Source organism: Parasteatoda tepidariorum, chromosome 6, assembly GCF_982258835.1.
Source record: "Parasteatoda tepidariorum strain Cologne lab strain chromosome 6, Ptep-v5.0, whole genome shotgun sequence".
Taxonomy (NCBI): domain Eukaryota; kingdom Metazoa; phylum Arthropoda; class Arachnida; order Araneae; family Theridiidae; genus Parasteatoda; species Parasteatoda tepidariorum.
In genome coordinates this window covers 4,167,249-4,189,334 of record NC_141760.1, presented here as the reverse complement: position 1 = coordinate 4,189,334, position 22,086 = coordinate 4,167,249, and the positions used below count along the sequence as shown (strand labels likewise).

The following is a 22,086-nucleotide window of genomic DNA, read 5'->3' as shown; positions in this document are numbered from 1 at the left end:
AATACAAAGCCAAAAAAAAAGAAAAAGAAGAAATTCAAAACTTTTATGTACCAAAAAAAAAGAACATACTTCACATCTTTTAAGTTAGTATCAATGTTTCAACTGTGCCAGTTTCAGACAAATGTCAAATTGGTTAGCATTTTTTTTTTTTTTTCAACTTGTATGAATTCAAGAGCTGACTTGTATTTTGAATTAACCCAAAATCTTCCATTTAAAAAAGGGTCACATATACTACTGGACCTTATTAATTCAACTTATTAATTGATGATCGAATTTAAATACAGTATCTCTTTTTTTTAAAGAATTTTTAGATTTTTTTAATATTAGAACATTCTTTTCCAAACATTTAAAAAGTTTTTTCTTTTTTTTTTTGTCTTATCAAAAATCTTTTACTTTTATAATATTGAAGATTATGTTACAATTACGAATTATTGTTTGCATAAAATGTAAATTGAGTTGTAAAATCTACTGAATTTTCTTTTTTACTACTTGTTAGTAGCTATACATATAGATGGAGATAACTTTACTAAATTTCCAGAAGTTTGTGCATTTATTTATATAAACTAATTTTTCAAATGTTATAATTACTACAAAAGTGTTTACATAATTTCAACAATAACATGTTTTTTTAAAATTGGTTTTTATTTAGAATTTTCATATAAAAAATAAACTAAGTTTTAAACTTGTTTAGTACATACATTATGATAGATGTACAGTGCAGGGGTGATTGTGTGCCCAACTCAAAAATCCTGAAAATTTCTTGAGTAAAATTATTAATGATCCATTTCAAAAAGCTAATGTCTTAATAAATTTAAATCACGGATATTTTCAAAACATGAAATTTTAAATAAATTATGTTTAAGTTTACTTTTATCTCTAATGACATTTATTATTCTACCAAAAAAATATTTACAAATGAAAAAGATGCCAAGTATAAATTCTAGTTCTAATATTTTTAAATAAAATATACAAGAATTTTTATATATAAATGTGAAACTTCTGGATCTTAGATTTCCAGATTGCGATTAGCGAAAAATCCAGATTTTTTCCGGAGCACAATTATCTCTGACAGTGCTCCAAAAAAAAACAGACCACCCTGAATAACTTTTAATTTAATGATCTAGGACTCAATGGCTGGAGGGGGTGATCTCAAATATGCTAATTATTAAGTGCAGCATGAAAATTTTTGCATGGATTTATCTTTGGATAAGCAAATTTTATAATTGTGTGCAAACATTTTTCAATTCGCTTAATAAAAAGTTCTCTAGATATAACGAAATACAAAGAAAGTAAAATTAACATTAAGGGGTCCAAACTTCGGAGCGCTCTCCAGATCAAACTATTGGAGCCATATTTCCCAGATTGCGGCTAACCCCAAACAAAAAAAATCAATGAAAGAAAGCAACAGACAGAAATAGTATTTTTTTTTAGAAAAGTTGTTAGAGTAAAATTTCTCCATCAAAGCTCATGAAAATTGCTACAACATTACTTAAATATTTCTATTTATAATTTGATAAATGATGTACAAAAATGTTTCTTTTAGAATATTAAACAAAACAAGATATTCTAAGACTTAAAATACTTTATTTATAATCAATCCATCAAAATATATATAATCATCATGGACGGTTAAAATGACTAGTATCACAGTTTTTGTTGCATTATTTTTATTCAAGTTCTCAGCTGTTATTCAAAAACAGTGCAGCACCCGACTGTATCCACTGATCGTGGTTTCCACCACAGGGCAAACTGATGCATGTCACTATCTGTTCTCTGTCAGAAGTGAAATAAAGAGGTAATGAAATAACGTCATCTTCATTATATGGTGAAGGATAATCCTAAAGGACAAAAATAAATTATAGTTAGATATATTCATTTCAAGTAATTAAATGCAGATTTTGCACTTTAAAATTACTAGTTATGTTTGAAAATCCAGCTTATATATTTGTTCAACTTCATAATTTATAAATCAATATTTTCCATAATAGTTAATTTTATATTAAAATATTTTAGAAAATCAAGTCAAAGGGGTATAAATTGAATAATTGAGAATAATAAACATGAAATGGAAGATAAGAAAGATGTCTTTAAAATTAATGTAATGTACTTTGTGTTATAGCAAGTTAACTGTTTTTGTGGCTGACAGTTAATTATTAATTACATAATTTTATAAATTTGAATTTAAATGTGCATAAAATCAGCGAGATAGGAAAGAGTTTGCATACCAAAGTTACAAAAACATACTTTATTTGGCATACTACCTAGTTGCAGAAAAGTACTCGTATCGATCGATACAATTGCTATGGCCTAGCATAAAACATGTTTTCTAAATAATTTAATAACTTTATAGCATTCAATGCTTATAAAGGCGGTGATTGCCATTATTAATATTATAGTGGTGGTTGAAGTATTGTCTCAAGGAAAATGAATAAAATCGTTTAAGTAAAAAATTTTATTTATTAAGTAAGAATTAGTGTATTCAAAATAACCATATTTAAAATATACACATCATAAAAAAATCCCTTAAAGGGACCAAGATAACATTCTCGACATCATTTTATCCCATATTAACTCTTTACTTATCTATTCTCAAGTATTGTTTCAATTATTTAAGTTCTCAAAGCAGTCAAATTTTATTTCAATGTTAGGTTCCATATCAATTATTTATTCATCTAATTTCTATTCAGGAATGGTTTCAATTTTCAAAATCGTGAAATGAACCAAATTTCAATGTTTTACACCTCATGAAAACTACAAAAATTCTTGATACATCAAGAAATGAATGTAAGGACCTTTGGTATCCATGCAGCAGTGAAGGATGGAATGAGTGACACAACAGGTGAATCATGCTGACATTTTGATAGTTGCTGACCATTGAATAGGCATCCTTCTAAGTAGATTCCAGTGATAGTAATATTCAGTTTGGATTCTGAGATTTTCCCTTTCCAGCTGCAGACAAACTTCAAATTATCCATTGACTCTTTGCAATGCCTAAAAATATGGTTTTGTGAAAAGAATGGCTAGAAATTCATACATATATTCATGAGTAGATAAATTATATCAATTTACCATAGCATTACTTATGATGATGGATTTATGTAGTTTTTATCAAAAGACATAAAAAGTTTTGCACGCGAAAGCTCTTAATGGACGAAGGTTCTAAGTAACACTTTCGGGAATTTAACTACCTTATTTAATAACCAAATTAAAAAAAATTTCTATATGTATAGATGACCATAACATGTTTTCTAGATCATTGTTTCCCACCCGCCAGTTCCGCATTGATATTTGTATCGAAATTAATATTAATTTTATTTATATTTAAATTGCTTTGATGTCAAAATATTTTTCATTGTAGAGAGCACGTGGATAATCAGGAATAAAGTCATTAAAAATTTGTTTAAGTGAATTTTGTATGTGTAAAAATTATACCAATAGTCCAAATTATTAATCTTTGCGGTTTGTGATGCAACACTGAAATATTTTGCCGGCCCTTCGAATAAATCGGGTTGAGAGGCACTGTTTTAGATCCAAAATTTTGTGCCTTTAATGGGTGCCTCTTTAATTGTTAACATTGGTTACAAGTTTTTCATTTTACATGGAAAATATGAAGACTGGTTCAAAGTGTAAAAAAAGTGCCAACATTTAGGTGAAGTTTTTTTTTAATGATTTACAGGTGAAACGTTTGAGCATTTGACAAATTTCTAACTCTTTATGCTATGCACAACACAATCACTAAACATTAATACCAAGTGATTAAAAATAAAAACTTCTCCATTAAAAAAATTTCATGAATATTTTCAATTTATAAAACATATAACATTGATTAAAATAAAATAAAAAAATTACTTGATGAAATGTAATTACCTAGCAGTTTGCTGTCGCAGAGCATTTAGGAATGTATCAGGATGGAAGAGATGAGATAAATCTAGGTTATCATCCAGCAAGACACCATTTTCGGCTTTTGGCAGCCATGTTTGGACAGCAAGAGCCCTACGCATAACTCCACGTAAATAAGACAGAGGGTCCTCTGGTCCTTCCCATTTCTTTTGCCAAGCATTTGGAGTCTGTTATAAATTTTTAAAAATGCACTCAATTTCAATTTATGAAACATGACAATAAATAAAAGTTTTGATCATTAGTTTACATTATTCTTTACAAATACTGAGCATAAAAACATTTTTTATTTATTTTATAATCCTTTACATTTGACTCCAAAATTTTATCAAAACAAAATTTTATCAAATAAAATTTGTTCTGCATTCCAAAGTTAATAAGTTATAGATTTGTAAGAGACATGGCTCAGATAGTTTTTTGAAAAACATAAAATTAACAACCAAAAAATTTTTTTTAAAGAAAATCTTATTCTACAAGCGAAGTAAAGCAGGAGTGTTTGTGATAAGAAATTTCTGAAAGTTTTATGCTACTAGTTCAGAAAATTTTGAGCTGAAGTTTATAAAAATATTTCGGAGATTTGGATAAAAAGAAAAAACTATTTGTTTTTTTTATTATAGTAAACTATTTTGAAGTATCATATCTTAAGTTCTTATTTCACAAGTTTTTGCCTATGTCATTGGAATGAACACGATGTATGTACTCTTGTCTGTTATAATAATCTGTACACTATTCTATATTGTAGAGTTTCTTAATTAAAATTTTTAAACTATATTATTTAAAAAAGAAAAAAATTAATTTTTTTTTAATATAAGGGTATTGTTACAATTTTTTCCTGAGGGGATGGAGGCTGTGTATAGATTAAACTTTCGTATATTTTTAGAAAATTTCACAAATTTTTCAGATAATTTTTTTTTTGAATCAATCACACTCCTGATGCAAAGTTTTCACTGTAGTGTTAGTTTCCAAATGAAATATTTTCACTCATTGAGATATGTAAACAAATGACTCATAAAATAAGAAATTTCATTTGAATCTTATGTTTTTGATGCAGAAATAAGCATTCACCAGCTAGATAAAAATCTGTCATATAGTTGCATAAATCCATTTTTCATTTTTGTATTTAAGAACACCAATTTATTTTAAACATCAATGTATTTTTAAATTTTTGATTTACCATGAAATATGTGTGCAATCCAGTTTAAAATATGCAAAAATTTGATTACTTAAAAATGTATTATATGCATTTTGCTAGTCCTGCCCTCCAAAATTCGAAAAAACTCTCTGTTTCAGAATACAAATAAAATATACATATTATTACTAAAAATACAATAATTTTAGTTGTTTTAGAACCCCTATTAATTTTATGGATATAAATATTGTGTAAAACATTTTTAAAAAATAAAACTATCACTGTGGAAAAACGACATGGTATGGCAAAAAAATATTTTTTTAAACTAAAGTGGCATGAAGTATTGATTGTTTGGAAAATGGGAATCTTAGTTATTCTAAAACAATTTTATTATAAAATTTGATTTAGATGCGAAAAATGTTTCTTAGAGTTCAAATTATTATTTTAAAACTTCTCTTAGAAACTGAAAAAATGTTTTTTTGAAATGACATTGCTATGTGTCCCCATCCAACTAAAGCACAGATTATAAATGAGCTTTGCTTTTTTTTATTTTTATTTGAGATGAAGAGATAGTATGCATCAAAAATGAATCGAAAAATAAGAACTTTCTTCGAATCAAAAAATTTTTAAAAATGAAAAGAAAAAAAAATTACACCAAAAATCTAGTTTTAAAACATATGTACTTTTTTTATTTGTTAGTGCTTTCGAAGCGATTAAATACAGACATAATTAAATTTGACTGATACCCTCAATTGTTAAAATATATCTATAATAAATGTTTAAAAAAATAAAAATAATAAAAAAACCTCAGAACCTTATCTCTCATACAAAACTTAAAATAAAAGTATTTACAATACTTAAATGTCCCTCCTACTAAAATAAAAAAGCTTGATAAAGATTTATTAAACATTTAGATCTTTGTACCAGAGCTAAGCAGTATACGAATTATGTATTTCAAAACACTAATTTTAATTACAATCTTATAGTTTAATTTCTTTTTTATCTTGAAGTTTCGTTAAGTTTTGCGCATAGAAACTTTTAATATGTTTTACGCCTTTTTGTGATGCAGACTAAAAACTTAATTTTTATTTAAAAATATATATTACCTCGTGTCTCAAAAGTGACGTGGCAAGTGTATGTATTTCATCAGTCAAAAGAATCGCTCCTCGTATGACTTTGCTGACACAGGCTAATGATGAATGTATGTTCTGGACAAGTCTAACACCAGAATAGTACTCCAGGCGAATAAAGGAGAGAATGGGGGGTTCTTCATCTATTTGACTTTGAGGGGGCGTCAGCTGCAGGTGAAGAAGTTGAGATCCCTGAAATAGGATTTAAATTAATTTCAGAATCAAATTTCATATCATTAGCTATAATTTGGAGTGTAAATAAATATAACCATAAGATTTTAGAGCCTTAAATTTTACATTACGACATCTTTTAAGTGTTTCACAAAATTCTTACAAAAATAGAAGTTAAAAAAAAATTAAGTTCAAGAGTTTAATAATTCTATAATAAAACTTTATGAATATCTATTTTATAAGCAAATTAATTTTTATGAAATGAAATTATTTTTAGTATTACTTATTAGTTAAAAATATGTTAAGTGTTTTTGAAAAAATATTTATACTTTATTTCTTTGAAACACTTTTTAAACTAAATGTATAGATATACATATAAATTTTTTAAAAGAATCACTAAATTTAATTTTAAAAAATTAATCAGTAATTATCCTTTATTAATTTTACAAATGGGAAAATTACACCTAATTAAAATGATAAACTTAGATAACTTTTTTTCACAATTTTGAGTAAATGAGACTTATGTAAATGACTATAACTTCATCAAATTACTTTTTTTTAAATCCAAAACAGCTACCTTTCCTACTTTTTTTTCCTTTTAACCTATTTTTGTTGGGTCTTAGTTTTAAATAAACACATGTATATAGATTTTAGAGCAAAATATCTAAAAGAAAAATAGGTTTTGTACCTGATTGAGCTTTTTCCACAGAACCAGTATTGGCGAGAGTTCTGCATTCCATCGATTGACATCGAATCTGTCAGCTATCTCACTCGGCCTCAGAAGTCTCTTCAGTTGTTCAATCATTCTTCGACTAGAATTTAACTGAGCAGATCTCTCTATGTTTTCAGGTAGTCCAAACAGATCTGGATTGTCTGCGTCTGGTAAGCCACGGATAACCTGGAGGTGCTCCTGTCAAACAATTACCATAATTCAGCTTAAAAGCATTTCATGTTTTTTACTTAAATATGAAAAGCACTCATTTTGCTATATAAGAGAAAAAATTATTAACTATGAAACCGTTTGTAACAATGCTTGTTAATTGGAAAGGATTATGTAACTACAATATTTCATAGACCTGTTTACAATTTGGTGATTAAGTCTTTTGAGTGGTTTAGTTTTTCTTATGTTTTGTTTTTCTTATGTTATGTTTTATGATAGGTGAGGTTGAACAAAAGACAATCCCGATTGTACTTGTATGTATATATATATGCCTGATTTAGATAATTTATTGGATTCTTTGTTATATTCTATACTGAATCGAAAGAAATCAAAAACAAGTGGATGAAATAAATAATTTAGAAGTTATAAGAATAATAAATGTTTCATATGTGTAGAGTATCTTAATACCAAAGTGCTTTATACTTTCCACAATACCTATAAATACCTTTAACATTGCTTTTTATACAGGTGCACTATTGCTATGTATGCAATTTTTATGCTTAATTCAATAGGATCAAAATAAACTCAATAAAACTAATAGCTCAGTAATGAGTGTTTTATGAATAAAAATTATAAATTTTGACTTGTACCTTTTATGCATATAACTCCAATAACCTTTAAATTATTAGTTCTATAAACTTTGCTCTCATCTCATTCAATTTAGCATAAAAATATATTTAAAAACAATGCTTTGCTTGTCTAGACAACAATGTCAGATGTGTAAAAGGAAATTTTTTAAAACATTTAACAAATTTTTTTTATGTGATACCTTTTTATAACTTTGGAACTGCATGTTAGTAAGTCCTATTGACTTGGTACTATACAAGGGTAATTGTGAGCCCAAGTCAAAATTCCGGAAAATTTCTTGAGTTTAAAAAAAAACAAAAAAAAAAAACCCAGTTTAATTTGAAAAATGAGAAAGAAATTTAAACAAGGTTTTTTTCCTTTTTCTCAATATTTCTTAGTTTACTTAAAATATATTTAAAATTTTACACATGCCTATACCATTTACACATACCTATGATGACCTGGAGAAGTAATTAAAATTTACAAATATGTCTTTCTTTCTTGAGTTTATGATTATAATAACTATTTACTCATAAAATTATTATTAATCATGAATATAAGCTTATAAAGTATCTGGCTCTCCCTTACAAACAAATAAAATAAACTGTGTTTTTAAGTTCCACCTTTGAAAATTTGATTTCCGGAAACTTCTATGATCAATGATTTTTTTAAACGTCTGGACCTTCGATTTCGGAAACTTCCGGATCACTGTTAGCGAAAAATCCGGAAATCCGGATTTTTCCGGAGCACAATCAGCTCTGACTATCGATAAAAAATACAACAAAGCAATACCCCACTTATCTAGATAGTTCTAAATGCATACTTTCATTTTTCTTAATGCACAAGAAAAAAAATTATATGGCTCATAATTCTATTGATCCCATACATTGGTGTACCATTATAATAGATTTTCAAAGGAAAGAAATACTTCATAGCAGTATTACTAATGCAAGTGGCATATGAACATCATCAGGGAATACTTTGTATTTTTTTATACCTTTGTGCCAATTATGTAGTACAACTGAATAGCAAATATAATAAAAAGTAAAGTATTTTTGCAACTGCCAGTTGTTGACCAAGAAAGAATAATGGAGGTTAACAAATAAAGTAAGGCTCAACAAATTTGAGATCAAAGTCATGAACAGAGGCGATGGAGCACACCTTTTACTTCCCAGACTAGCTTAGAGTTATTAATCTAAAGCTAGACAGGCTTCAAAATTCTACTGTGGATAGAAATCTGGTTCTTCACAATATCACTTTAATTATTCTTTCATTGCAACTGAATGAATATTGAACAGCTACAATCAAAATTGTAAGAATTGACTGAATGTCTATTAAGATGCACTAAATTACATTTGGAAAACGTTTCTAACTTCACCAGAACGAATTTTACCAAGTATCTCTGATTAAAAGTATCTATGTATTCTAATAAAAGCTTCTAGAAAGCAATAAACTCAAATAGTTTTTTGTATATTTAATACTATTTAGACACGGATGAAATATACTGATTGCTTTTCATCAACTGGAAAACAAGAACTTCAAGCTGTCATCTACCATTTTAGGGTTAATAGCTCCAATGCAGATCCAGAAATTTACAAAAGTTATTTTAATACAGTGGCTAGTATAAACTTGGTACAGAAGCTAACTATTACAGATTTATAGTTGGAATGTCACTTATATTGTTTACCTTAAAGTCAGCTGATTTAGGAAGTGATGTGTTTCCTCCTAGAGCTTTCCTAGAACCACCGCTCAATATTTTGCTGTCAAAAAATTCTCTCAAATAAGATGAGAGGACACGTAAGTCGAAGAATACATCAATCCTTCCACCATACACAGCAGTCTCAAAAAGACCCTGAATGCATTCCCATTGAACTGTTTGATCTAAATAGAAAAATCATTAAAAACAACTTAGCTTTTTCTGTTATGAGCATAAGCTTATATGTAAAACTATATTAGAATCGAAAAACAGAAATTCTCACAAGGGAACATTCTGCATTGTTTAGTGACATTTTCATTAAATAACTTTTTATTCAGGGAAATTTAATAAAATAATCTGTTGCTAGACAACTGAGAAAAATTTGATAAAGGTCTGACTTTTTCTGGTTTCTAAACGTTTTCCCCTCTAGTTGCTAAGCAACAAGTTTGTAAATGAAAAAATTTCCCCCAAATGCTATAAAATGTTCCCTTGTTTGTTTCTTTTTTTACTTGTGTTTGAGAGGAGTCTATCAATAATATCAGCTGCTACACGTAAATCGGCAGAGCTAAACTCATAAAATTTAGTCCAACCCTGAAATTAAAATAACTCTTAGACATTGTCTTTCAAAGTTATAATCTCAAATAGTCTGAATAAAAGTGAAAGGTAATAACATTAGAAATCTTGTATAAAGAATAAAATAAAACAAAGAATAAAATAAAACAAAGAATAAAAATAAAATAAAGAATAAAATAAGACAAAGAACAAAATGAAAACAATTTCATACATTAGCTCTTTGGAAAGACTATTTCACATAGTGTTCACATAGTTTGGAAAGACTATTTCACATAGTTTATAGTTCCATTTAGTGTGTGTAGATCAACAAAGCAGTAAATAAAAATGTACATGCCTAAATTCTATACCTAGCAGATTTTATTTTATTTCTTAAATCTATTATAAATAATAATCAAAATTCTGTTATAAATCATAATTAAACCATTAAATAATTTTGGTGTAGAAATGTACACATTTTTATGAAGATTAAAAAGTTTTTTTTTAAAAAAAAAAGCAGGTATGCAGTCAATTAAAATTCATTTCCAAAAAAAAATCTATTTTAAATAACAAAAATTACATTTTTGATTTTTTGTGAATTCAGCTTCAGATTTTTACCAGAAAATAGTAATGAAACAGTTCTTTTTTAATTTATTTATTGTAATAAAATTGGTAATTGTTATTTGTTAATTGCTCTTTATTTTAAAGAAATTATTTTTTTTAAAAAAAAACAAATAAATATAAACTAATAATTACTACTAATTTAATATAAACAGATACAATGAATTAGATTGCTATGAACATCCCAATGACTTTTCACCAATAAAAAGTTTCAACTGATCTTTCAAGAATCAGTAACTTAAAACAATTTGCTTCGAACAATATAATAATAGACAGTACGTAAATTTATCAAAAATTCTAAATAATACCTGAGGAATATAAATTCTTCTTTCTTGTATAATGGCATGAAACCAGGATAAGATAAATAGAGTTCTCGATCTCAAAACATTTCCTCCCTTTGATAGGTATGGAGGAGGCCAGGAATCATATGTTCTTAACATATTTCTACGTATTCCAGGAGGAGCCTACATATTTTTCAACAAAATAAATAAGCTTGTTACATTTCAATAATTTGTTAAGAGTTCTTCACTTTTTTCGGAAAATGTTGCAACAATTAAACATTAGCAATAAAACATTATTATTACCTCATACGTAATTTTAAGACACATTTCTAGGAGAACTGGTGAAAAATTAGGGTGGACTTCAGATGTCAACCAAAGTCGAAAATTTGAAGATGGTTTCAAAAATGAAAGTTCCTACGAAATTATTAACACAATAATTGAAATATTAATTTAACACAAGCTTAATTAATTAAACACAAGAAACACAGATTATATTTGTTTCATAAAAAATACAATACATTTTAATGCAAATGCCAAAAAAATTAAACAAAAATACAAGAAACATACATAGGGTCACCAAAGAAGACATTTCTTTTGTTGCAGAAATTATACAATATAACATACATAATATATTACAGTACAATGTTGAAAGTTGATATAATATCTATACAATGGTATAATACTAGCAAGAATATAATTATAATAAATTAAAACCAATTATAAAAGAATGTGCAAAATAAAATTTTACTATAAAACACAATCAAGATAAAAGTTTTAAAAATAAATAACACAACATAATTAAATGCATAACATTTTAAAAAATGTTAGAATAAAAATTCATTTGATTATATAGACATCAGACTTGCATTCTGTTATAAAAACACGAGTGAAAATATCTTTAAAATATGTAAATAAACAATAAAATTTCTTCTAAAAGATCTTTTTTATTTATTTTTTTAAAATGTAAAACACACATTCTATTACAATGAAATGCACTAAGCCGCACAGAAATACATTCTATTACAAAATTCTTAAGCACATTTTATAGAATATATGACAACAACTTATTATACTGTTAGAGAAGTTCTAAAAAATTGTATAACTTCATAAATATGAGTGAATCAGGATTAAAACTTTTAAAAGTTGAACTATTTGTGCACACATAAAATAAGTATGAATCATAATTTTTGTTAAAGATTAATGCTGGGTCCTTTTCTCGAATAACAATATTTATGAAAATATTAATCTTTATAAAATAGGAATAGATTTTTTTCGTCATTTTCAGATTTAAAACAAAGGCCAAAAAAGTTCACACAGCAAAAAATCATGCTTAAAGGAGTGTAAAAATATCTATTGGCTGGAAAAGTGATTTTCTTTTTTGAAAATTTAGTCATTAAAAAGGAATCAGTTCATAAATGTTTCATGCATTTTATCATTCGGCATAGGTTAAAATTTCTACAATCTGGTACGTTTGATCAAAGTTAGTTTTTTATAAAAAAAATAATAATAATAAAATAAAAAATTAAAAAAAAACTCTTATATTTAAAGCATTCTACATTTTCCAAAGATTCGAACACCTGAATGTTCTATAGTAAATAATGCAATTTAAATTTTTTCCTTAAGCTATTTTACTGTTTCTGCCATCTACAAAAGGTCTTGTAATTAAAAAAAAAATGCAGCTGTTATAAAATTAATGTAATGTCATTTTTCAACTCTCTGTTGCCTCATTTGAAGAGAAGAATATTTTTTATTTTTACAGAAGTCTTTTATAGACAGTAGTAGTATCAAAATCTAACGTGAATATTTCAAAGTCTGGAAGTTTTCAATAAGCAAGCAGAAATACAAATAAAAAAATTAATTGAAAGAAGAAATTACTTTGAGTAATGTTGGCAACCAATGAGTCACAAGGTGCAAATTTTTCAAGCACAACCAATAACCATCCGCAGCACACGTTTTAAGGTTCTCAACAGCAACTTCCATCTGCCCTTGACCCATCGATACCTAAAGATGAAAAATAAATGAATATGTAAATTAGACGAAACCCTCTAAATGTAATTTATATGTCTTTTAAATATTAGAGATGATACATAGTAGAATTTAACTATTGCCCTTGACCAGTTAGAAAATATTGATATTTAATAAATTTCCAATTTACATTATTTTTTGCATTCAGCAATATTTTCGTTACCTATATTAAACTATTGAAATTTCCCAATAATATCTTATTCCATCATTATTTTAATAGATAACAATTGCAACATTATCTTATTCGATATTTATCATCGTCAACAATGATCACAAATATTATTGTATTTTATTATTATAGTTATTGATATAATCTAAATTGGTTTCAATAGTTGTCGATAATTATTGTACATTCAATATTTATAAAAAAAAACTAAAGTATCTCTGCAACTGATAATTTTGTGCAAAGGAGTTACGAAGGTTAAAGTTTCACTGTTTGTGATCAAGAAACAGCATGATGGTAACAATGTGAATCGCATTGCACACCAGAATCTTTATTTCTAGTAATCAGGCAGGTGAGCTTCAAGCAACCGCTGGAAACTGAACCCTAGTACTTCACAATGAGAGCCCAGTACCATTCGGAATTTACATTAAGATATAATATTTTAGTTGTATTGTGAGAATAATTTTTAACTATTGCTATGGCAAATTTGAAAAACTATCTACCTCGCACAATTAAATATGGAAAATAAAAGAAATATATACTTGAACATAGTTTTCCACACCAATAGTGGCAGTTGCTAACTCATACAATTCTTGAGATGGATCAACACCAGGAGAGATAATTATCAAAATGGGTTCTTCGTAAGAAGTGGTCTGTAGAAGGTTTTTCAGATTGACAGCTTGAGGAAACAGCTCTTTCAGACCTATAGATTTTTAGGGCTGATAATTACTCAGAATTCAAACAAGAATTATATAAACTCTGCTTTGTCTTAACTAATTGAAAAGTATTATAGAAGCTAATGTATGTAATATAAATTTTTTATTTCGGTAATAGTAATTAAAAATATTCATTACAGAGGAAAATTGGAGAAAAAATATAAAAATTGAGAGCCTTTTTAATGTTAATCATATTTTGTTATATACGTATGTCATGTTAATCATATGTTTTAAACTGTTACAGCAATATTTAGATACATATTATGTGAGCATGCAATATTACACGGACAAAGTTAAAACTTTTATGGCTTCAATTATTATAATTATTTAAATTATTTTTTTACAAAGGACATATTTATTATTCAAACTATTTAAGAACTCTAAAGGGCAATTTTTGGGAAATTTTCAATACACTAGTATATAAATATCTCAGTTTCCAAAATGTCAGTTGAAGTACTTTGGGTACTGCAGAGTGTGATTATGCAATTAAAACAATCGATAAAAACATTAAAAAAACTCTGAGTTTCTTGTCATGCAACATGTTTTTTTCTTCTTGGTAAATATACAAAAATACTATTATTTCAATTTCATAATTTTTTCTAACATCTAACCAGTAAATAACTTTTTGAACTGTCATCAACATGTACCAGAAAGCAAGGTGTAACACTTCTCTTCAAAAGTCTTTCATTCATTAAACATTATTTGAAAGGAAGGGAACATTATTTGAAAAATCAAACTTTCCTGCAACTTAAGATTAAATTAACTCATAACATTGCAGAGAAATTACACAAGACTTACAGACTTTATTCAGACCTAACGATTCTTACTATTATTTGAAATCCTTAAATGCGATGCAAAGTAACCTAGTATTGGATTTGCTAGCATATATAAATTGCATGATAAATTGTTTGGATAAATATATTCAAATGATGTTACTAATATTAATTTATTTTATATTGAACAGGAATGAATGGTTACTATGTAATTAATTCTTGCACTTGATGCATAAAAAGTTATTCTTCCATCTTAAGAACCATTCAAAATATACTAAAGGGTATTACAATGCATGGCAATATCCAGGTATATCTTCGAATCGAAATACTTAAATAGAGAATAACGTTTCCATTATTTTCAATTTTAAAAATTACTTCTAAAGCACTTAAAACAATACATGACTTTCAACTCATTCTAAAAAGAAAGAAGTCATTTTGTTTAAATGCCATTGTGTAACCTAAAAATATTTAAGGTATAAAAAAATATACAGTTTATGGCATCAAAAATCAATCAACTCTAGATAATTTTCAACAGTAAATTATATACATATAAAAATTAGGTTTCCCACAAATATTGAGCTTCTGCAATTAACAATACTGAGTTAGACAATTATAAAGAGTATAACTGTATTCATATAAATATTAAGTTCAACAAGCTTCAAAAAAAGAGCTAATGCAATTAAAGAAATTGAGTTCATAATCAGGAGTGAAATTATAAAGACAAATACTACAAATATTGGCCTAGTGCCATTGATAGGACATTTATAATAAGTGAAATAATTCATAGTTTTACATTTACCTAATACTCTACTAGCAAAAAGAGCACTTGCACTGTACAATCTATCAGGCCTTAAGGCTTGCACAAGTAGAAGCTGTTGAAAAATACTAATTTTGGATGACACTGCAGGTGGTAATTCATGCTCACAGCGACTACTTTTAGAAAAGCTCTCCCACAGTTTTGCATCTGATAGTTGCAGCACACTGAATAAATGTGGAAAGGTGGTCTGAAAATAAATATTATTACTATGATTGAACAATTGATTTCATGAATCAACAATTGACAATAAGATTGAGCAATATCTTAATTCTTTACACAACAATAATTTGATACAATTAATAAAATGATGAATTAAAACATTATTGTGCAATTTCTTAATCTACTCATCATGATTTATACCAGTATTGCTATTTCAGCATCTATATCTTTTGATGAAAATGGCGATTTTTAATTGAAAACTAAATCATACTGTATTACATAAAACAGGCATATTTATTCTTGATCTATTGCTACTGTCAACTATAAAGTTTAGTTGATATTAATAATCATACTATTTCGATATCTATCACAAATTCAAAAACTTTTTCGCAATTAACACTTAAATTTTACAGTATAGAAGCACAAAAAGCAACATTCGGAAAACTTTAAATTATAAGCAATATGATTTATAATAAAAATCTAAATAAATATTTATCAGAAATTCATCATCTTTTTCTTAGTTTATAAGTTGAAGATTATAGCTTACAAACATGCTGAGCAGCATTCCCAAAATTTTACATTTTCCACATTTCAGAACTTGTTGTATCAGATATAAACTTTGATTTATTACCTGAAGTCTTTAGATAAGGTGGAATTCAATGGAAAAATGTTTGCTTGAAAACTTTCTTAAGCTATAAGCAAAACCATCAAAAGTTAAGCATATTTGCATCACGAATGGTATGGCTCATGTACTTGCATCATGAATGCAATATTTTAGAAATTTATATTAAAATAAATAAGAGAGTCATAGATTTGAAAAAAAAATGCACCCAATAACAATTTTAATTTTTAATAATTTAATTCCTATTCATTGCAACAAGATATTATAGGCAACCGCGTTTCATTTAAATATTTAAAAGTTACTACAAGAAATAGAAAATTTTGTGAGTACGAACTACTTATTGACGTACTTAGATAAAATGAAAAACTTTTAGGAACACATATTCTCAATTAAAAAAAACTCTCTGCAAACAATTGATTAGCTATTGTAGCTAGTTTCAACCCTTTCGTCACCACCTCATTCTGGTGACATTCGTTTAAAAAAATGCTTTAATTTTTATAAAACTATATATTGATCCATACCACAGGGATGAGTTGGGTAAAAAAAAACAAAAAAGCAGAAAATAGCAATCCAAAAATGTAATGCGCACACTTTTTAAATAATTGAAGAAAAAAAAAACACTTGAAATTTAAGCAAGAAAAAAGTGTTCTTTGGAACATTGGTTATCAACATTTTAATAAATATATCAATCAAGAAGATTTTATTCATTTACTCAAATTGTGTGAATATTCTCAATGTATGATTTATAAATCACGAGAATACGTATCTTGATGTTTGATTTAAAAATCGTTTGAATGCAAATCTCGATGTTTGATTTTAAAATCGTGTTGATATGAATCGCGATGTTTGATTATCAAATCTCGAAAATACCAATTCTAATGAGCAATTTTTAAGTTATTTGAACACGAATCGTAATAGTGCCTTTTAAATTGTATGAATACGAAACGGGATGTTTGATATGAAATTGTGAAAATACGAAACATGATGTGTGATTTTAAATAGCGTTATTAGGAATCACGATATGCGAATTTAAGTCATGTGGATGTCGCGTTTGCATAGGTAGGTAGGAAAATGCGGAAAACGAATTGTTTTCTTCTCGGGAATTTGAAAAAGACAAACTGTCTTTGAGAGGGCCGGGAAAACCTGGTTGGTAGGGCACTGGACCAATGTCATTTAAAGAGAATAGGCCAATGTTCAAGAGATTGTGGGTTCGATCCCCGTCAGCTGAAAACTCCCCATGTAGTTAATGGTGATTGATGCATGTTACATCTGTTGCATCACAAAGTCCTCCATGTTCACATAACAAATCATACCTCTGGGGGTACTGATCCAGGAGTTTCCTTGTCTCCTGGATTGGTTCAAAATTACAAGGCTACGGACTTGAACATTTGTAGTCATAAACCCAAAATTGGGTTCAAATATAAAATAAAAACTTTCTTTGAAAAAGCAGTTTTTTCTAATTAAATTGAAAAGAGCCTCATTCCTGATACCAGCATGTCTGAACTTCAAATGCAATGACGTAATTGCAGGAAGTGTGCAGCAGGAAAAAATTCTCATAACAACCTTTCGGCAATGGCGACAAATTTTTCTAAAATGGCGCTAGTATATCTGCTTATAGAATTTAAAACAAATAATTTCAACCTTCAACAATGCAACGGGTATAGCTCTTCCTTCTTCCATCCAATTTGGAAGGGCAGCCTTCAGTTCTTCCTGATCAAACTTTGATTCAGTAATCAGAACACCTGTAAAAGCCTCCCATTCCTGCAACAAATCATAATGGCTAGTTAGATTATGATGGGGAGTAAAACAAAACAGAACAGCTATAGATTGCAAAATAGAATCCAAGATCTAACCTGATGCTCAAAAAGCTGCGAGAAGACACCATGTATGAGATGAAGAGCAAATGTCAATCTGTCGGATTTGAAGAGTGATCGAGAGACAGACTCGTAGGTTATGTTTTGCAAAGACTTGATGAGGCTGGTAATCCTTCCAGTAGTTTCTTTATTGCTCTAAATAAGTAAAAAATAAAGGAATTAATTATGATATGATTTGAGAAGTTATAATAAGATATTTACAAGTTAAACCCTTATTTAACTGAACAACTGCTTTCGGTTTTTAAAGAATAATGATAAAAGAACCTATTGCCAGCATCAAAAATACAAAATTTTAAGAAGTTTTTTTTTTGAGATAAACAGAATAAAAATTTGCAATTATTTTTACGATATACAAAATGAAAGCATATACATTTCTAGACAACTTAGATATAGAGACAAATTAAAAAATTCAATGTGAAAATTGACAAATTCGCAGATTGACTATCTCATAATAGTGTTAATGATGTGATGTAGCCTGTAGTCAAAAAGTAAAATTAAATAAAATATAAAGCTTTAAATTTCTATAAAAATTAATTTAAAAAGTTGGAGAAATAAAAAGATTAAATTTTCTTTCTGGTCTAACCAATTGAGTAGACAAATTACCAGCTAGCCCAAAATAAAGTCATCGAGTGCTCAAATATAAACAATAATATTAATTGATGAAAATGATAAAGTTGAAACTTGAGCCATCATTCTGGCATCTTTTGCTTTCCCATGTATACAGTTTTGCTAAAATAGCCCTACCACAAATATTATTCTTATAATTTTATTAATATTAATTTAGTTCAATTTTTAAAGCAGGCAGATTCCTGCATCTATCATTCTAAATTTGTAAAATCATTATATTGATAATTTTTTTATGCTTATTCTAAATTTAAAATTTTTCAAGTTCATTACTTTTTTATTACCTTTCATACATTCTCAAGTCATTATTTGATACTCTATGCAGACTCATATTAATCATTTTCCGATATATATTGGCCCCACGAGAAATAATCAACCAAAGTTTCGCTGTCTAATAATAATTAAAAATGCTCTGGTATGCGCAATACTTTTTAAAAATTAAAAATTTCTACATAACAAAACTTATTTCTTACAACAAAAATTTAGAAATTTTTTTTTCAATTTCATCCTTTTTGCAGATTTGTAAAAATTAATAAATGAGTTTATGATTTATTACTCTTAAAATATGTCGTCCTAAAATTTTTAACACAAAAAGAGTTATTAATGAGTAAAAATAGGTCCATTGTTCAAGTTCTAATAATCAAAAAAGTTTCACACAAAAACGAGAAGTAAGATTTCCTTACTGTTGATGTCTCTAATGCTTGGTTAAATAGTTTGAAAAAAGATGTTAAGCTGAAGCAATACATGTTGTTCATTTTTCGAAGTTCTGCTATTAAGAAAAACAAAGTGCTGCCAAATTCAGCTAAAGGTAGATACATTTTCCTCTCCTGGAAAAAATTATTTTCATAAGTTAATAAAGGATACTTGAAATAGTTTAAGACAAACTTATAATACAGTGGAACCCCGGCTGGAATGTGGTTCGTTATTTCATTTCCTACGTCATTTTCTGCTGGTTAGTGTAAATTGCCTCATAATGTTAAACTATCCCATATTTCACACTACTCCTTTTTAAAAAAATCCCGCTTTATACATTTTTCGAACAGATCAATATAATTATTTCTTCACAAAACTTGCACAAAATTTTTCTGGGTTTTCTTTTTCTTTTTTCCTATAAAAAAGACTAGTTTATTACCTGTTCTGAGCTTTTTTGAAATTTTTTCTAATCTATATTATCCTTTTGTCAGTGAGAGGGGATTTTTCCCCCCGAGTCATAATCAAGAGGGTGGTGGGATGGGCAAAGCACTGGAAGGGTGGTTAAAGGAAATATGGGAGTTTAAATTGTAAAATCATTTAAAGAACGTTACACTCAACAACTGGTAAGGTAATCATTTCTTTTTCTTATTTCAGTAACCTACAAAATGCTTCTAAAGCAAAAAATAAATATTCTGTAAGTTCTGAATTTGATTTCCATAATGTTGGATATTGTCGATTAAATGCATTACAAATGGATTTAGTAAAGCTTATTCAGGGTTAATTGTTTCTCGGTATGGCCATTCAAAATAAAATTACGTGGCAAAGATCTTCGGATGTCAATGACGCATACATCAATTGCCACACACATCCCATTACCTTACAATTCTTTCAATATCTGATTTAATACCTGCTTCTGATAACAGAGATGAAAATGACAAAAATGAGCAAAAAGTATTGAAGGATATGCCCACAGCTAATTAAGAGTTTGAAAGCATAAACATTTTTGACAATTTGAATGTAAAACAAAGAAAATTTATAAGGGATATTGCTGAAATTGTAGTTAAAAACTATAAATATGTAAAAATTACACATTTTTTCTAGAAGTTCATCTGTAAGCATCCATTTTCGAAAAATATGTTTAAATTTTTTACCCCAAGTTTGCATTAGCCCTATTAATGCTTTTTGTAATGCCAGTGTGTCAGAAAACGTAAAACCAGGGTTCCACTGTATAGTTATCAAATAGAAATTTAAAATAGTAAAATCTTGATAATTAGACGATAAAACTACATTTATTATATAATTTGAAATTTCAAAATTAAACTCTTTCTAAATAAATGCGTCATATAAGCAACAAATAAAAATACTAAGAATTATAATAACAAGAGCATAAAAGCACAGATTGTCCAAGTACACACCAAAGTAAAAAAACAATTAAAGAAAATGATAATTGTGATATCATTTCCATATTATGAAAGGAGAAAAAAACTTTATTTAACAACAGCAATTTTTTAAACAATAATTTGATAACAATTCTAATCTTTACTATATTTTTTGCAAAACATAGTAAACATTAGAACTGTGATCAAACTAATGGTATTAAGCATACTTCTAATGATTGTTGCAGTTATATGATTTTTTAAGAACCATAGTGATCTCGTTGCTGCGGCTTTTGGTTAAATGCGTTTCGTAAAATTTTGTCAAATGATAATTGTGATATCATTTCCAAATTATGAAAGGGGCAAAAACGTTTTTTAATGACAGCAATTTTTTAATAACAGTTCAAATCGTTACTGTCATATGCAAAACAAAGTAAAGATTAGAACTGTGATCAAACTAATGGCATTAAGCATACTTCTTCTAATGATTGTTGTAGTTCACGCGATTCCTTAAGACCCATAGCGATCTCGTTGCTGCTGCTTTTTGTTTTGTTCAATGATGCAATAAGTTCTTCATTTTCCAGCACATTTCCTCGAGCTGATGCCAGTTCCTGGAGCAGTGATTCTTCCAGCTGAGTCAATTGGAGTTTCATTTCTTCCTCTCTTCTCAGAAGTTCTGTGCGTCTCAATTCCAGTTCAGGCTTTTCACGTTGCAATACAATAGCCAAAAGCTGAGAATAATAAAAAATGTCAAATTTTATAAAAGATTAGAACCTATTTACAGTATAAACACATTTTATGTAACTTTAATGAAACTAAAGAGAAATCATTATCTTTTTATTTGAAGTTGTGAAATTTCATTAGCTGCTTGCTTCAATAAGATCGTTTTTTATGAAAATCACAAACAAGAAAAATAATTTCTATTATTTACATTAAATTGAGGTTATTTTGGAGAATATTTAAGACATTTTTTAATAAATTTTATTAAATTAAACAATGTTCTGTGACTCAGTGGTAAGGCTTCACGCTCTCCTGCCACAGGTGCTTGGTTCAAACCCAGAGCGGGGCTAGGTTGACTAGGCCATTCATCCCCCTCCAGCCAAACGCAGAACCCGCAGTGTTCTGCATTCCGCTGACCACCCAACCGGAACATCTGCTGTTGCACCTCAGAGCCCAAGGTCAAGAAAACTGAGATGGACACAATAGGCCTTGGCTTGGTGTGGGCTGTCACATCACTGAGCTAAGTTTTAGCTATTATAGACA

The 22,086-nt window shown here is 27.8% G+C and overlaps 1 protein-coding gene across 1 annotated transcript in view; it reads right to left on the bottom strand.

The window, feature by feature from the left end:
- Positions 1–1,564: 1,564 nt before the first annotated feature.
- The window catches only part of btv (dynein cytoplasmic heavy chain beethoven), a 101,262-nt gene continuing 80,740 nt past the window's right edge, over positions 1,565–22,086 (bottom strand). Inside the window, exons 59-74 of the mRNA XM_087165330.1 lie at positions 21,300–21,554; positions 19,438–19,581; positions 18,110–18,265; positions 17,898–18,017; positions 15,458–15,662; positions 13,712–13,872; positions 12,857–12,982; positions 11,285–11,395; positions 11,009–11,164; positions 10,040–10,121; positions 9,522–9,715; positions 7,016–7,237; positions 6,133–6,348; positions 3,868–4,067; positions 2,793–2,991; positions 1,565–1,838 (exon numbers count right to left, since the gene is read on the bottom strand). Of these exons, the coding sequence (XP_087021456.1) occupies positions 1,680–1,838; positions 2,793–2,991; positions 3,868–4,067; positions 6,133–6,348; positions 7,016–7,237; positions 9,522–9,715; positions 10,040–10,121; positions 11,009–11,164; positions 11,285–11,395; positions 12,857–12,982; positions 13,712–13,872; positions 15,458–15,662; positions 17,898–18,017; positions 18,110–18,265; positions 19,438–19,581; positions 21,300–21,554 (2,706 nt within the window). The 3' untranslated portion in view covers positions 1,565–1,679. The remainder of the gene's footprint in view (positions 1,839–2,792; positions 2,992–3,867; positions 4,068–6,132; positions 6,349–7,015; positions 7,238–9,521; positions 9,716–10,039; positions 10,122–11,008; positions 11,165–11,284; positions 11,396–12,856; positions 12,983–13,711; positions 13,873–15,457; positions 15,663–17,897; positions 18,018–18,109; positions 18,266–19,437; positions 19,582–21,299; positions 21,555–22,086) is intronic.